The sequence below is a fragment of the Ruditapes philippinarum genome, unplaced genomic scaffold (assembly GCF_026571515.1).
Source record: "Ruditapes philippinarum isolate M1 unplaced genomic scaffold, ASM2657151v2 ctg3642_1_1_1_1, whole genome shotgun sequence".
NCBI classification, from domain to species: Eukaryota; Metazoa; Mollusca; class Bivalvia; order Venerida; family Veneridae; genus Ruditapes; species Ruditapes philippinarum.
In genome coordinates, this window is record NW_026864130.1 from 134,721 (window position 1) to 152,970 (window position 18,250).

The window sequence follows — 18,250 nt, forward strand, 5'->3', positions numbered from 1 at the left end:
GGGTAGAGTTATCATTCTTGTGCACTGCACTCCTCCTCAATGACATCCATCCACCTTGATACCTCAAATACTTTTTGAGATAAGCTCCCAACAAAATAGTATGAAAAATAACAAAGGGCAATAACTCAAAAATTATATAGCAAAGAGTTATCATTCTTGCGCACAGCATTCTTCCTCAATAAGATCTATCCACTTATGACATTTCATGTTGACATCTCAAACACTTTTGAGTTATGCTCCACTCAGCTGAAAAATTAAGTATGAAAAATAACAAACTGCAATAACTCAAAAATTATGAAAGGTAGAGTTATCATTCTTGTGCACTGCACACCTCCTGAGTGAGATCTTTGCACCTATGAAGTTTCATGTTGATATCTCAAAGGCATTTTGAGTTATGCTCTGGACAAAAATTAATTTTGAAAAATAACAAAGGGCAATAACTCAAAAACTAGAAATGTGTCATCATGCCACGGATGCCCCCGCATGCAGCCAAAATTTCAAATGTTATAATATTTAGTTCCAAATTTGTTTGCACAAATTATTTTTTTCATTCTAAGTTCAAAGCCCTTAAAACTTTTCAATGTTAACACAAACCATTTTTATACAATGTTCAAGGCACTGAAATTATAATTCAGTCTTAACCTTTTAAAAATAGCATATTGCATATTTGTAGCCAACATAATGGCTATATACATTTCCACAAAAGTATGAGTGCTGAAACTGAAAGTTCAAAATTTTTCCAACATTCAGGAAAGATAAGTTTGTCTAAAATCATTGAACCACGACCAAATTCAAACTTAAACTGCTTATTCCTAAGATGTATCTATATTATTTTCAAAGTGAAAGGGACATAACTCTGCCAAAAAATCATCGAACCATGAGCAAATTCCAACTTGACCTGCGCATTCCTTTGACATATCCATATGTCAATTTTGAGTTGAATATGTAACACTGTTGGGTTGATAATAAACAGAAACTGTAAATTTCATATCATTTTCAAAGTGAAAGGGGCATTACTCTGCCAAAAATCATTGAACCATGACCAGATTCGAACTTGGTCTGCGCATTCCAAAATCATATCCATATGTCAAATTTGAGTTGAATGTGTAATATTGTTGGGGAGATAATAAACGGAAACTGAAAATTTCATATTATTTTTAAAGTGAAAGGGGCATAACTCTGCCAAAAATCATCGAACCATGACCAAATTTGAAATTGACCTGCGCATTCCTTTGACGTATCAATATGTCAAATTTGAGTTGAATGTTTAATACTGTTGGGGAGATAATAAACAGAAACTGAAAATTTCATATTATTTTCAAAGTAAAAGGGGCATAACTCTGCCAAAAATCATCGAACCATGACCAAATTTGAACTTGACCTGTGCATTCCTTAGACGTATCGATATGTCAAGTTTGAGCTAAATGTGTTGTACGATTGGGGAGATAATGAACGGAAACTGAAAATTTCATATTATTTTCAAAGTGAAAGGGGCATAACTCTGCCAAAAATCATTGAACCATGACCAAATTTGAACTTGACCTGCGCATTCCTTTGACGTATCCATATGTCAAGTTTGAGTTGAATGTGTTGTACCATTGGGGAGTTAATGAATGGAAACTGAAAATTTCATATTATTTTCAAAGTAAAAGGGGCATAACTCTGCCAAAAATCATCGAACCATGACCAAATTTGAACTTGACCTGTATTTTCTCATGACATATCAATATGTCATGTTTGAGTTGAATGTGTTGTACCGTTGGGGAGATAATGAACGGAAACTGAAAATTTCATATTATTTTCAAAGTAAAGGGGGCATAACTCTGCCAAAAATCATCGAACCATGACCAATTTCGAACTTGACCTGTATTTTCTCATGACATATCCATATGTCAATTTTGAATTGAAGGTTTTGAACCGTTTGGGAGATAATGAACGGAAACTGAAAATTTCATATTATTTTCAATGTAAAAGGGGCATAACTCTGCCAAAAATCATCGAACCATGACCAATTTCGAACTTGACCTGTATTTTCTCATGACATATCCATATGTCAAATTTGAGTTCAATATGTGCAAGGGTTATTAAGATAATGAACGGAAACTGATGATGATGGAAGGACGGAAGGACGGAATGACGGAATGACGGAACAGGGTAACACTATATTATGCCCCTGCCATTATATGGCGGGGGCATAATTATGCAGGGTAGAGTTATCATTCTTGTGCACTGCACTCCTCCTCAATGAGGTCTATCCACCTATGAAGTTTCAAGACTTTTTCAGGGCTGCCAACAGCGAATTTCAAAATCAGCGGAAAATACGCCGGGGGTCAGGGGGCTGCGCAAGCCCCGTTTGCAGGTCCAGGTGGGGGTTCAGGGGGCGAAGCCCCCGAAAGCTCCTGGATTCTGATGATTTGGTATGCCATAAAATCAATTTCCTGGACTCTAAATTTGACAAATATCCGACATTTTGACGCATTTTGACAACAGACAAGAGCGACAATGTAAACTGTAATTTGATTGGTTATTCTAAAATAGAATGCCGGAAAAGACTCGATATGACCAATGAGAAAAGCGCTTACAGACGTACCATAGGTAGCTAGCGTAACGATAAAAGCCGAAGCGTGCCGGTTTTTGGGTACTGTATAAAATATGACGAATGAATTTATTGTCTTTGTCGAATTTACATCGATCTCAAAAATGACCCAGGAGCTCACGAAATCCGCGGATTTCCGCGGATCTGCTCGGATATGCTCAGGACAAAAATGTCGGACGGACGGACGCAAGGTCGGACTATTTCTATATCCCCTGCCGCCTTTTCGGCGGGGGATAAAAAAAGTGTGAATCCCAAAATCGCACGTCCTAGAATAGACAATGTTTGGGCCCTGTGACCTAGTTTTTTTAAACCCAAAATGACCCGTTGAAAAGGATATCAACACTTGAGAAGTGTGTATAAAATAGGGATGGCAACGAGTAACCGGTTAACCGAGTACTCGATCGAACGTCCGAATATCGGTTAACAAAATTGATTTTCGATTACTCGGAAAAAAAATATTTATTTTCTACTTTTTTGCGATTTAGAAAGATTAGTTCAGAAATTCGGGAATGTACACGTATCTTTATAAATACTTGTTAAATGCAATCAAAACATCCTTGCAGAGATGTGAAATATCTTAAATTTAACGAGGCAATCAGCTGTTTGACACGCGTATGGGATTGAACACAGTCCTGTCGTTTACGTCATTCGGCCTCTTATGACATTTAATCATCTTTAAATATTTGACAGTTTGTAGCCGAAACTTGTTACTTATAAAAACGTAAATATATACGGAATATTATGTTGTAACTTTGTATTTTGCTACGAGCAGCGGTGGAAAAATTGATATCTCGCGAGACCGAAGGTCGAGCAAAATATCACTTTTCCTACATTTTGAGTAAAAAAATGCATAGGCTCAGAAAGCTACTACAAGATATTTTTCCTTTTATTAAAACCTTTTCGTTTGAATTATAAATGATTTTCATTATAAGAAATTTCAGAAAATTAAATGTAGCTGTCAAGAAATTAATTTATGACCGACGGATGAATCAAAACCGGACATGCCTTTTATAATTTTGGTTTCCGTTTCCAAATGCTACGTTTATACACAGCTAAGATCCGGAACCAACGTCAGAAATAGTCCGCACTTCCATATATGGTACCGTATTTGTCACTAACATAATACGGACTTTTCTATCCGTTGAAGCGTATTTGTGCGATGAAGTGTATTTGCGCTTCAAAGTCATCCTGTATTTTAGGGAGAAAATTTGTAGGTATATAATAAATGCTGTCATTGACATTTCTTATGTTTATATTTATATATGTATTTTCTTGCAGTCCTATTTATCGTTACGAATTCTATGAATTAAAATTGAAAACGAAAGTAGCATGCAGACGGTGTTGATATTGTGTGATAAAACTTTAAATATTATTTGAAATCATCCGAGTAACCGAGTACTCGATCGGAAAAATGACCGAGTACTCGAGTATTGATTTTGGTATTCGTTGCCATCCCTAGTATAAAATGCAGGTATTGTGTTCCATAAAAAAACTTTATGTGAATTGATTTTAAGGAATTTTCTTGGAGGAAGAATTGCCTCTCAGCAGCTCCTGCTATAAAAGGAAAAAAAGAATATTTATAAAGGACTTAAGGATATACAAATAATGTACACACCTGAAAATTTTGGGCATTTAAAGTTTGGTTTCTTTGGTACCGCTTGCATCATTCCAAAGTGTTTCAACAGTCAAGTCCAAATAGTTTGTAAAAGCCTGTAAAAAGAAATCATTTTTAATCAATCAAATATTACTACAGTAGATTTATTAAATTAGTTACAAATGATAAAATTTCATTAAGATAAATTGACATTTAAAATAGATGTCTTATCAGAATATTGCTTTCAGATTCAGTAGAATTACTAAATATATATAATTAAATGATTGTTATTTAATAGTAGCACATCTTCAAAATTAAAAGTGCAATGAAATTTATGGGTATCGGCTACCAGTCAATTATTACCCTGGCAACTCCCTTAACCCAGTGTGCCGATTGCAGAGATATAAGGCAAGCTTTCAGTGTCTATTCTAGGAGGGGCGATGGGGGGATTCACCCCTATTTTTGAGAATTCACCCCTATTTTTTTAGAGAAAGGGGGAAAATTTTACATAGACAAAGAAGGGAAAAGATCAACAAATGTAATAAATTCTCACTTTTCGATAAAAATCCCCCGTTTTTCGAATCCTAGAATAGACACTGGCTTTTAAATACCTTCCCTGACTGTCCCAGTACTTGAGATAAAACACTTGCCTGAAGCTCAGGGCAAGTTAAATTACCAACAAGCAAGTAAAAATTATAACAAGTGAGTCTGTCCCATCAGGCAAGTGAAAATTTAATGACAATTTGTATAAAACATGCAATAATTTAAGGAAAAAAAAAACCTGTATTTACACATCTCCAGTAAAATCCAAGTTTTTATGATATTTATAAGCTGTGCATGTTTATCCGAACATGTACATGTCAAATGAAGCGAGTTGAAATACATTGTATCCGTAACTCAAAATGGGAATATTTCACTGAAGCAATTATTAATTTTTTGCAGATACTTGTAACATAAAAAATGAATTCTTTATAACCTAAGAGCCCTTCAGGCTTAAGCAAACAATGCAAAATTCAATTTAACATAGATATAATATAATTATAAAAACCTAGATGACTCCCATATTTCAACAAGAATCGCGATCTTATCACATGGGAAAATTTATTTTACCAGACAAGTCCTTGAGTCTGATGGCAGGGTTTTACGGGACGCAGAATTCTGCGTCCCTATACGCATAAATTTTGACATGTACGCATATAAGTTATCCACTTGCATCCAAGTGTACGCACAAAAATAATTCTAGACAATAGATATTATTGTTTCTGACCCGACATGATTTTATCTCTTTCTTCTCGAAGCTCATAAAATTCCATTTAAACCTAATGCTTGCATTGTTTATTCGGAAGTTAACATAATTGAAATCTACTGCGCATGCTATTTGCAAGTGCCCGCTGCAGAAATTGATGACGTTTATCGTGCAAGCTACAGTAACTGATGACGTTTACCGTAAAATCTATTTTTGGTACCTCTTTTTGGTTTTTCTATTGCTATATTTAGACGGACTATTTATAACAAGCAATTACTATTGGTTAGCGTATCCAATGTCGATCTCCCGGCTACAGAATGTCCATGGATTTCCATGGATATAAGCATGGACAGTGTCCATGGAGTATTGAAACACTTGTCCATGGACAATTCTTTATATCCCTGGACAGTGTCCATGCTACCCATGTCCATGCTTTCCATGTCCATTGTCCATGATACCCATGGACAATGTCCATGATGTCCATGGACAATGTCCATTCTTACCATTGACAATGTCCATTCTTACCATGGACAATGTCCATTCTTTCCATGGACAATGTCCATTCTTTCTATGGACAATGTCCATTCTATCCATGTTCAAAACCAATTTTGAGGAATCTTTTATGACATCCATGGTCAATGTCCATGATATCACACTTGTGTTGAGATACCTGTTTAAAAGTCTGTAAAAAAAGGTCCCACACAATCTTTTTCACTTGGGAGTTGCACTAGTGTAACAATGATTTTGAATTGACAAGGCTGTAAAATTATGACACATTAAAGATTTATTTACACCATATATGAAGTAAAACAAGTTCTCAAATGTTCTCATTTATATTGTTCTGAATGGCTAAAACGGCCACAGTTTATTTTGTACACATATTTATTGTTCCACTGTTTTGTTGGCACGAGATGGCTTGACAATGTCACACAGCTTTTCCCTGACCATCACTGGTGTGACATGCGGAAAATTCCTTTTGATGATATCTGTAAAGAACAAAACAAATTATATAAATATTGACTTGACAAATCAATGTATTATACTTAACCCTTGAATAATTAACAATTCAAATTATCTAACTGGACGAGTAGCAATTTGAAGACACTTACAAGTCCACTGCAAGACGATTGGCTTTGAAAAATTTTTTCAATCCCTGTTAAAACTTCCAATGAAATTCAAAAACTTTCAATGAAATTTAAATAACCAAAAAAGAAAAAAAAAAGAAACACTGACCGTAAATTCCTGTCAACTTTTCTTGATCAACAGGTGGCCTTTTTTCGCCACTTTTGGATGCTTTCCCTGTCAATGATTTTCCGGCATATTCCTCCTCTTTATACAAAAAGCGGAATAGAACAATGGCTATCTTACTGTAGCTTGTTATGCCAATAACCTTGCTCTGCAGTTGGTCCTGAAATGTAATATTGGCATTTTCAGTTCTTTTGGATTCTTTGTTATCAATTTTATTACTGAAAACATTTGTAGCATTTTTGAGCTTTATTCATAACATAACACCATTTGTATTAACGATTAACGAGGTTGCCCTTAACAACATAATTAGTATTGTTTAAACACGATTGATAAAAAACATGAAAGGGTAAAAAATGTTAAATGATTTTTGCAGAATATCAGCACAGAGTTATCAAGTAAACACCATGCTCTTTGATGAAAATGATTCATTTTTGGTCAAAATCAACATTATGATAAACTTGTGTCAATTATTTCCCTGCTTTTCCTATATTTATATAATGACAACTTTTATGTTATGGCAGTTTAAATTACTCAATCCTTCACAAGTACTTAATTACCACTGAAAGTTTGAGATTTGTTCAGTGGAGTCAGTATAACAATAATATATGTATAAAACATGAAGAACAACATTTTGTTCAGACTTTGAAAAATAACATGCATTTATATGAAAACATGTTACTTCGACTTTTGTCAACAAAACAAACTAAATTATTACCAGGATCATGTTTTGTAAGCATTCTGTATTCAACAGTACATTTATCACTTTTCCATCTGACATCCTTTGAGTTGAAACATCTCATGTGACTCCAAGACTTGAAAGTTTGCAACCTAATATGTTGAAAAAATAAACATATGTACATGAGTAACAAGAAATTACAATTAAGACATATTATGAATTTTATTAAATGTGAATTTGGAAATTCATTGCTTGATCAATCACCAATATTTTGAATGGAAAATTGTAATCTCTGATTTAAAATTTCCCGCCATTATTTAAAAATGAAAAAGATTTTCTTAACTATTAATATTGAAAAGTTACATGTATGTAGAAATACAATAACTGAAACAGTGTATACTTGCAAAGAAAGTTTGAAAAAAACTAAAATAATAAGTGTTAAAAAATAAAAATACATTAATTTTGTACTTACTGTCAGAAATGGTTATATACATGTAGTTCCCTCCATTTTAACTGAATCATGAAATACACATGTTTAAAAGTTCATATTTCCAGAAAACTCTTGTAAATTTGTCCAGTTTAAACTCATTTGGTCTAATTTCCAATGCTCCAACATAATATTTCAAGTTATAACTTTTAAGCAGTTAGGCACTAATAAACATTATCTTTCAATGCTTTCTGTTCAAATAACCCGCCTGGAAGAAGTGTTCTGACCTGTGATTTGTTCTGCAAGGGTATTAAGTTACTTGGGAGCTACAGTGTAATATAGTATGTTGTAAACCTGCTTAACCTCTTTCTATTCTCTTATATCAGATAGGTGAGTTTAACTTTGGTAGTTATGAAAACAGCAGGTTCCACTTGAGGGGTCATAAATGTTTACATTGTGGCTGATGCTAATTTGAATGTTCCAGAAATTAATCACTATACATAAGTTACATCTAAACAGGATGAATATATAAATTATATATGCTTCAATAGAGATACATAATAATAATTAATTTATCAAAAATAAATAAATATAAGTGCATAACAATTACATTTGTTCTTAAATTTAAATTGTTTCTATTAAATTGTGTATTTATTTTTCTAACTTAATTAGGGTAATATATGATAATGAACCACAAAAACAGAAACAAACAAAACTAAACAAGTCTACAAGTAGTGAGTAGATTATCTTTTTATATAATAGAAATGGTATGCATAAGGGTACAGTATATTTTTCTATATTATCATTTAATTGAAGTTTGGAATTGAAAAAAAAAAATAAAAAAAAAATCTTCTTGATCTTACTATATTTGATTTCTTCTTTTCATGCTGAATAATTTAATACCCAATATGAACATATAATTTTTTTAAGAATGGCAGTTATGATTTTTTAAACATTTTTCATGTTTTGGCACTTAGTTTTTTTTTGCATATCTATCCAATCACTTTTGATAAAAATTTCTAAGTATGAGCAATGAAGTTGACCATGGACAATGTCCACATTAGACATAGTTTTTTTGTACTATGTCCATGAACATTTTTATATTCCCTGGACATTGTACATGTTATCCATGGACATCGTCCATGTTATCCATGTTTGTTAGTATGGACACTGTCCATTCACTTGACTTATCCATGTATTTCCATGCTTTTTCCATGGATATCCATGGATATCCATGGTCATTTTAAGGCTGTCCATGGACAATCTGTAGCCGGGTTACCAGTTCGGCGATTGTATTTTGTACATGAACAGCGATAATAAAAAATGCAGTGCTTTTTGCAAAGTGTTATATGAAAAAGTGTTAGAAATTAAGTCACTGGGTATGGTATTATCGTTGGTGTTATAAATATAATGGTTTCGGCGAACTTAATTTATGACTGGGACATCAAGTATAAAACTTGACATTCCAGCCACTCAAAGACTTATAAGCCTTGGAAATAGTACATGATATTATTGTAAAGGGCTACTAAAATGCTATAAAAAACCTAGTGATAAAAGATATTGAAATCATATACTTCTTATGAAAACAGTACAATATACATGCATATTTCTTACAGGGTAAATAAACGATTTTAAGCAAGATAGAGTGGTCTTCATAGTCTTTTATAGTGAATATAATTTTGGACCCCTAAAATTCAGGCCTGGACCCCTACTTTTCTAGGCTGTGCATCCACTGGACCCCTAAAACTTCAAAGAGATGTAAAACCCTGTGATGGTCTTTCAGAATACTGCCATCTTATAGAAAATTTTTTTTACTATACTAGGCTATATCCTAGAATGGACCCTGCAGGCTCTAAACAAGGCATATACATGTATATCAGCTTAAGTTCATTCCCTTTTCATTAGTTTTATTATTGTAAGTTTTATTTTTCAAATATACAGAGGGGTCTAATCCAGGAGATTACTCAGTGTTCGAAAGTAGCAGTAGTCCGATAGCCCATGACGGGTTACACGACTTACCGGAATCGGCCGAATTACCGGAATCGACCGGAATCAGCAGTGAATTACCGGAATCGACCTGTAACTTTGTAATAATTAAACTTCTTAAGTTTTTTCTTGCAATTTTATAAAATATAAACAATATCAATGATTTATGAAAAGATTTTTATAAATAAAATCGCTTTTGAATAATTTAAGAAGAGATCTAATATCGGCGAGCTACTGCCAAACTGCCCGTATCGGCGAGGGATGACCGGAATCGGCCTGTTATTTCGTTGTTTATGCAACTTTTAATGTTCCATTTGCATGTTTTTATAAAACCTAAATATAATCATTTATCTCCCTAGAGATTGTGAAAAAAATCGCTTTTAAATAATAATAATAAACAAATATTTATCATCAGCGAAAACGGGCAAACTGCCGGAATCTGCGAAGGATTACCGAAATCGGCCTGTAATTTGCTTATCTTTAAACTTTAAACAAAATTTTTGTACCCTTGATTAAAAATAAACATTAAATAACAATGATTTGTAATCAGATTATTGTCAATAAAATCACTTTTTATTTATTAAACAAGATATTTAATATCGGCGAGTTACTGCCATACTGTCGGAATCGGCGAAGGATTACCGGAATCGACGTATAATTTAGTCTATTGTACTTTTTAACGTTTCTGTTGCATTGTTAATATTCGTCTTATAAAATATAAATATTATGAATGATATTTAAAAGTTTCTTTCTTTTTTTATTTTGTAAATTTCAATTCGCCTTTGGTTAATAACGCAAGAGATCAAAGATAGGCGAGTTACATACTAGTATACTGTCATACTGCCGAAATAGGCGAATGGTTACCGGAATCGGCCTGTATTATTGTAATTTATGGACTTTGCAAGAAAAAATGCAGACAATATAATTGATATGTAAAAAGATTTCTGAAAATGAAGAATCCTTATTAAATAATAAACTAGTGATCTAAGGTCGTCGAATTACTGCCATATCGCATATATGCAGTGCCAGGGCTATCGGACAATTACCGGAATCGGTCTGTTTTTCCCCACCAATATTTCAACGCTTAAAAATACCTTGAATTATTTTATTAAATACAAACAATTTAAACGATTTTTATAATGTTTATTGAAATCTTTATTAAATAAGAAGCAAAAGATTTATGAAAAATCGCTGTTAGAAATATGATAAAAAGATTAATATTGAAGATCGGGAAAAACGGGAAGGCGATGGATTACTGGAATCGACCTGTAATATGGTTATTTGTGAATTTTTTTTTAAATATTTCTTTTGCATGTTTTTATAAGATATAAACATTTTCAACGATATTCAATTTTGTAAATAAATTCGCTTTTGATTAATAAAACAAGAGACCTAAGATCGGCGAATTACTGTCATACTGCCGATATAGGGGAAGGATGGGCGGAATCAGCCTGTAATATAGTTATTTTTATGTTATTTTATTGAATGCAAATAATATCATTGATATACAAAGAATTTTTTGGCAATACAAACAATTGAAATGATATTTAATAATATTTATTGTAATCGCTATTACATAATAAACAATGTGATCTATGATTTCTTCCATACTACCGAATCGACGAGCGATTACCGGAATCGGCTTTACTTCGTCTGGGATTACTGGAATCGGTTCTAATTTTGTTATGAATGTGAACTTAATATTATTATTATCATTTATTTTTGCATGTATTTACAAACATAATCATTGATCTTTTATGGAATAATGCAATATCGTCTTTACATTATATTTTTCAGGACATTGCTAACAGAGGATTGTTTGAAATGACGGATAACAATAGGTCAGTTTAGTCTTTCTTTATGTTTGCATAACTCAATTCTTTATTTCATAAAGTAGTCGATTTATGATTACATACAATATTTTGTATTTGATTCTTTATTTAAGCAATACAAACCTCATAAAATATTTACACGAAATCAATGTTTTACCAGGCAGTTAAATCGTACTTACTTGACAGTTCATGGTCATTCTGGAGTATCAAATCAATTGTTGTCATTTGCGTTATTGGTGCACCATAAAAATATTACAAAGATTGCGAATTAATCAATCGTTGAAACATAGTCTTAAATAGTAAACAAATCATCTATACCCGTAACGTATAAAACAGTGAGATATGGATGTTAACTATATACGCACAGATGTTACTGTCACTTTATTGGAAGTTAACGAGCTGTATATTGGGAACTGTGTATTGGGAAGTGTGATATACTACAAAACAGTGGGGTGCCAATATACGGTATGCTGATATATTTCATAGTAGGAGGGACTATCTGTTAGAGAATGCCTGTTGTTCAGCAAGCTGTAGATGAATTAAGTCATAGGATTTATTGAACTTCAAAATTTTTAAAGACTTAAGATTTAGTCAATGTAAAAACAAAACAACAATATAAACACCCTGTATAGATGTAAAGATTCTTTTCAAAGTTTAGCATAATTTCTAACCGTTTTACCCATTTAATTATTAATAAAAAATGGAAGAAGATCCTTAAAGTAAAGGACTATGATATATACATGTAGTTATCTATGTCTCTGGCTAATGACGACATTTGCCGCGAACATCCCAAATAAACACACGATATTTTTTAAATGTGATGTATATACATTTTTTCATCTTTGATTAAATATAAACAATATCAATGATATGTAATCAGATTTTTGTAAATAAAATCTCATTGATAAATGATTAATTAAACAAGATTATTAATTATCGGCGAGTTACTGCCATACTGTCGGAATCGGCGAAGGATTACCGAAATCGGCGTATAATTTGGTTATTTATGAAGTTTTTTTTAAAAAAAAAAGGTTCTTGCATCTTTATACAATATAAATAATATCAATGAAATGTAAAAACAAAATGTAAATAAAATCGCTTCCCGAATAACAATCCTTCCGACAGTATGACAGTAACTTGCTGATCTAGCTCTTGTTTAATTAATAAAGCTTGATTTTGTTTATAAAAATCTTTGTACATGTCATTCATATTGTTTGTATTTAATAATTTTTAAAAAGTTCATTAATAAAATCACTGGCCGATTCCGGTAATAATTCCCCGATTCCGGCAGTATGACAGTAACTTGTTGATCATAATTAAATCTCTTGTTTAATGAATCAAATGTGTTTTTTTATAACAAATCTTATTACATGTCATTAATTGTTTATATCTTATAAAAGATGCAAGATTTTTTTTTAAAAGTTCATGAATAACAAAATTACAGGCCGATTCCGGTAATCGAATGTCAGACATAATCCCCTTTGGACAAAATCCCCTTCGCATACCGGGACAAAATCCCCTTCAAGGGTGGACATAATCCCCTTCGTGTTTTAGCAAGGCTGGACAAAATCCCCTTCACTACCCGGACAAAATCCCCTTGTTTCATAGGTTTCTAATGTATTATTATTCTCCATAAAAATTGATGAATAATGTATTATTATACTCCCTAAAAATTGAGGAATAATGAACTTTTGTTTTTTTTATTTATAATTATGTATCAATAGTTAACCTTTTTTTAGTTTAGAAGTTTAAATTATCAACTGCATAACACATATTTGATTAGGCAATTTCTTTAATTGTTTTAAATTGATTAGTATGAACAACATTTTATTAGCCAATAATTGTTTCATTGATTGTATAAGTTGATACTTATAATTGATACATATTATCCATTGTTAAAATTTCTATTGATGAAAGAGTGATAATTTAATCAAACCAAGAACACTGCAATACTTGATTGATTGTTATGAATGCTTTAAGAATGCAATTTTAATGTCATTAAATGTGCTTATTGAATGTGCTTTTCTGCTGAAATATTTTCTTTTTATTTATACATTAAGATATTTACCACACAGCATATTATGCAGTATGTTGCTCTCATACCCACTTTATAAACCGAAAATACATCTGAGGGGGATTTTATCCTAGGTAGCAATTTTATGAAGGGGATTTTGTCCACTTCAAAATTTCACACATGAAGGGGATTATGTCCACCCTTGGAGGGGATTATGTCCAGATATACAAAAATACATGAAGGGGATTTTGTCCGAAGGGGATTATGTCCGTACTCCCCAGTAATCATTCCCCAATTCCGACAGTATGGCAGATACTCAAGTTACTCGACAGTATGGCAGTTATTCGCTGATCTTAGATCTCATGTTTAATAAATAAGTACTGAACTTTGGATCAGATCATTTGATCACTCTTTTTATCAGTGGAGTTCCTTTAAACTGTAAAGGTAAAAAAATGCGAAGACTTCATTTTCAGACAAATTTTGACAATTATTCTAACTTTTTCAATACGGAACTCCTAACTATTTATCATAATCCTTTACTTTAAGGATCTTCTTCCATTTTTTATTAATAATTAAATGGGTCAAATGGTAAGAAATTATGCTAAACTTTGAAAAGAATCTTAAGATGTATACAGGGTGTTTATATTGTTGTTTTGTTTTTACACTGACTAAATCATAAGCCTTTAAAATTTTTGAAGTTCAATAAATCCTGTGACTTAATTCATCTACAGCTTGCTTAACAACAGGCATTCTCTAACAGACAGCCCCCCCTCCAACTATGAAATATATCAGCATACCGTATATTGGCACCCCACTGTTTTGTAGTATATCACACTTCCTAATACACAGCTCCCAATATACATCTCGTAGTGACAGTAACATCTGTGCGTATATAGTTAACATTCATATCTCACTGTTTTATACGTTACGGGTATAGATGATTTGTTTACTATTTAAGACTAAAGAATCTATGTTTCAACGATTGACTAATTCGTAATCTTTGTAATATTTTTATGGTGAAACTATCAAAAAGCACCAATAACGCAAATGACGACAATTGATTTGATACTCCAGAATGACCATGAACTGTCAAGTAAGTACGATTTAACTGCCTGGTAAAACATTGATTTCATGTGAATATTTTATGACGTTTGTATTGTTTAAATAAAGATTTAAATAAAAAAATGTGCATGTAATTATAAATCGACTACTTTATGAAATAAAGAATTGAGTTATGCAAACATAAAGAAAGACTAAACTGACCTATTGTTATCCTTCATTTCAAACACTCCTCTGTTAGCAATGTCCTGAAAAATATAATGTAAAGACGATATTGCATTATTCCATAAAAGATCAATGATTATGTTTGTAAATACATGCAAAAATAAATGATAATAATAATATTAAGTGCACATTCATAACAAAATTAGAACCGATTCCAGTAATCCCAGACGAAGTGAAGCCGATTCCGGTAATCGCTCGTCGATTCGGTAGTATGGAAGAAATCATAGATCACCTTGTTTATTATGTAATAGCGATTACAATAAATATTATTAAATATCATTTCAATTGTTTGTATTGCCAAAAAATTCTTTGTATATCAATGATATTATTTGCATTCAATAAAATAACATAAAAATAACTATATAACAGGCTGATTCCGCCCATCCTTCCCCTATATCGGCAGTATGACAGTAATTCGCCGATCTTAGGTCTCTTGTTTTATTAATCAAAAGCGAATTTATTTACAAAAATGAATATCGTTGAAAATGTTTATATGTTATAAAAACATGCAAAAGAAATATTTAAAAAGTTCACAAATAACCATATTACAGGTCGATTCCAGTAATCCATCGCCTTCCCGTTTTTCCCGATCTTCAATATTAATCTTTTTATCATATTTCTAACAGCGATTTTTCATAAACCTTTTGCTTCTTATTTAATACAGATTTCAATAAACATTATAGAAATCGTTTAAATTGTTTGTATTTAATAAAATAATTCAAGGTATAAATATTGGTGGGAAAAAACAGACCGATTCCGGTAATTGTCCGATAGCCCTGGCACTGCATATATGCGATAATTATGGCAGTAATTCGACGACCTTAGATCACTAGTTTATTATTGAATAAGGATTCTTCATTTTCAGAAATCTTTTTAGATATCAATTATATTGTCTGCAATTTTTTCTTGCAAAGTCCATAAACTACAATAATACAGGCCGATTCCGGTAATCTTTCGCCTATTTCGGCAGTATGACAGTATATGTAACTCGCCTATCTTTGATCTCTTGCGTTATTAACCAAAGGGGAATTGAAATTTACAAAATAAAAGAAAGAAAGAAACTTTTAAATATCATTCATAATATTTATATTTTATAAGACGAATATTAACAATGCAACAGAAACGTTAAAAAGTACAATAGACTAAATTATACGTCGATTCCGGTAATCCTTCGCCGATTCCGACAGTATTGCAGTAACTCGCCGATATTAAATATCTTGTTTAATAAATAAAAAGTGATTTTATTGAAAATAATCTGATTACAAATCATTGCTATGGTTTATTTTTAATCAAGGGTGCAAAAATTTTGTTAAAAATTTAAAGATAAGCAAATTACAGCCGATTTCGGTAATCCTTCGCCGATTCCGGCAGTTTGCCCGTTTTCGCTGATGATAAATATTTGTTTATATTTATTATTTAAAAGCGATTTTTTTCACAATCTCTAGGAAGATTAATGATAATATTTAGGTTTTATAAAAACATGCAAAAGGAACATTAAAAGTTGCATAAACAACGAAATAGCAGGCCGATTCCGGTCACGGGCAGTTTGGCAGTAGCTCGCCGATATTAGATCTCTTGTTAAATTAATCAAAAGCGATTTTATTTATAAAAATCTTTTTCATAAATCATTGATATTGTTTATATTTTATAAAATTGCAAGAAAAAAATTAAAAAGTTTAATAATTACAAAGTTACAGGTCGATTCCGGTAATTCACGGCCGATTCCGGTCGATTCCGGTAATTCGGCCGATTCCGGTAAGTCGTGTAACCGGCCCATGACTACCACATTTCTCCTTGGGCTACCAATATTTCGCAGTAAAAAGCCTGACCGGGCTACCGTATTTTCAAAGGCAATATAAAGAAATGTTTGGAACGAATGAATCATAATAGTGAAATGTCTTTTGGGCTAGTGAATATTTACAGGAACTTGAAATTCTATCAATATTAATGATAATATCCAAAATATACCCCCTATACAGTATGTTTATTTATACTGTATAGGGGGTATATTTTGGATATTATCATTAATATTGATAGAATTTCAAGTTCCTGTGGAATATTCTAATTTGGTAGCCTGACCAGCCTATTGGATTCAAATCCTAATTTCGTACACTGATTACTGATTTTTTTAATTGACATGGAAACTTTCTGACTACCCAAGGTAGATTTCCAACTCCTGTTAAAGCTCCAATGGAAAACTTCTTCACCTGTCTGCCCCAACTCCCAATCAAATGCAAAGCAGAGTGCTGCATGGCAGTGGTTAATGCATCAGACTGGTAATCAAAGGATGCTGACCGCATGGGTTCAAACCCTGTCAGGGACAAGCCGTTGTTTCCTTGAGCAAGAAACTTTACATTCATTGCTTAGTACTGGTTGGTTTCAGCAACGGATTTGAGAGTGTTTCAATAAGCTTAAAGCTTCCCGCGCAATCAAACTAAAATTAATTTGTATAAACTTAAGCATGTGGGGAGTAGTGTTGAGTTACTAGTTGTGCATTGATTAGATTGCAGTATCAGTGAACACAGACAACTGACACAGTCAGTGCATTTGAAACTCAGTGCTGACCGCGCATTAAAATAAATCCTTGGCCATGCCCAACAAATTTTAGCAGTTGACAATTTTTAGGTTACAATTGTGACCCCTGAGGGCATCTTTGATGTTTCAAATAAATACATTCAGTGCTTATCAGTGATTTTTCACCTTATATTACTGAGGCCTCTCAAAAGGTCTCTTCCCAATTGAAATTTTCTTTAAAATCATGCAGATTTCCCAAAAATCTTAACATGCATCGGCTATTTTTACTTCCCAACTTCGCAATTTTGGCGTTAATCTTTCCAAAATCGAGAGGTTAAGGACTTTTTCCCAAAAAAGTGAGGAAAAAACCTGCATGGTTGTGGGCAAAGGGACCAGGCACAGTGTAGGGATAGTGTAAAAAAGTAATTCTAGCAAAAAATTATACTTTATATATAATATATAGTCTATATATTATATATACAATATATATATATTTTTTTTTAATACTTTTTTACACTATCCCAACACTGTGCTGGGTCCCTGTGGTGAACAGTTGATTTGGCTCAGTCTGTCAATGACTATAAAAAATCGAGAATCTGCCTATAATTATAAAATAACGCAAGAGTCTAAAACCTAAGAATACTTTGTGGTACCATATTATTCAATTTCCTGAAAAGTGATTAATATGCTGAAAAAAAATACTGAAACCAACAAACCTCGAGTCACACCCGTAAGTTTACAGACGACACAATATTCACTTCCGCAACTTTCTATCCCAGCATTCTGATAGCTTTACGCATGCGCAACTCATTAAATGAAATTATCCTTGCTGG

The 18,250-nt window shown here is 32.4% G+C and overlaps 1 protein-coding gene across 1 annotated transcript in view; it reads right to left on the reverse strand.

Moving 5' to 3' along the window:
• Positions 1-18,248, reverse strand: part of LOC132724516 (uncharacterized) — a 40,739-nt gene extending 22,491 nt beyond the window's left edge. The window contains exons 1-2 of the mRNA XM_060709383.1: positions 18,134-18,248; positions 4,212-4,306 (exon numbers count right to left, since the gene is read on the reverse strand). Of these exons, the coding sequence (XP_060565366.1) occupies positions 4,212-4,263 (52 nt within the window). The 5' untranslated portion in view covers positions 4,264-4,306; positions 18,134-18,248. The remainder of the gene's footprint in view (positions 1-4,211; positions 4,307-18,133) is intronic.
• Between the last annotated feature and the right edge of the window lie 2 nt (positions 18,249-18,250).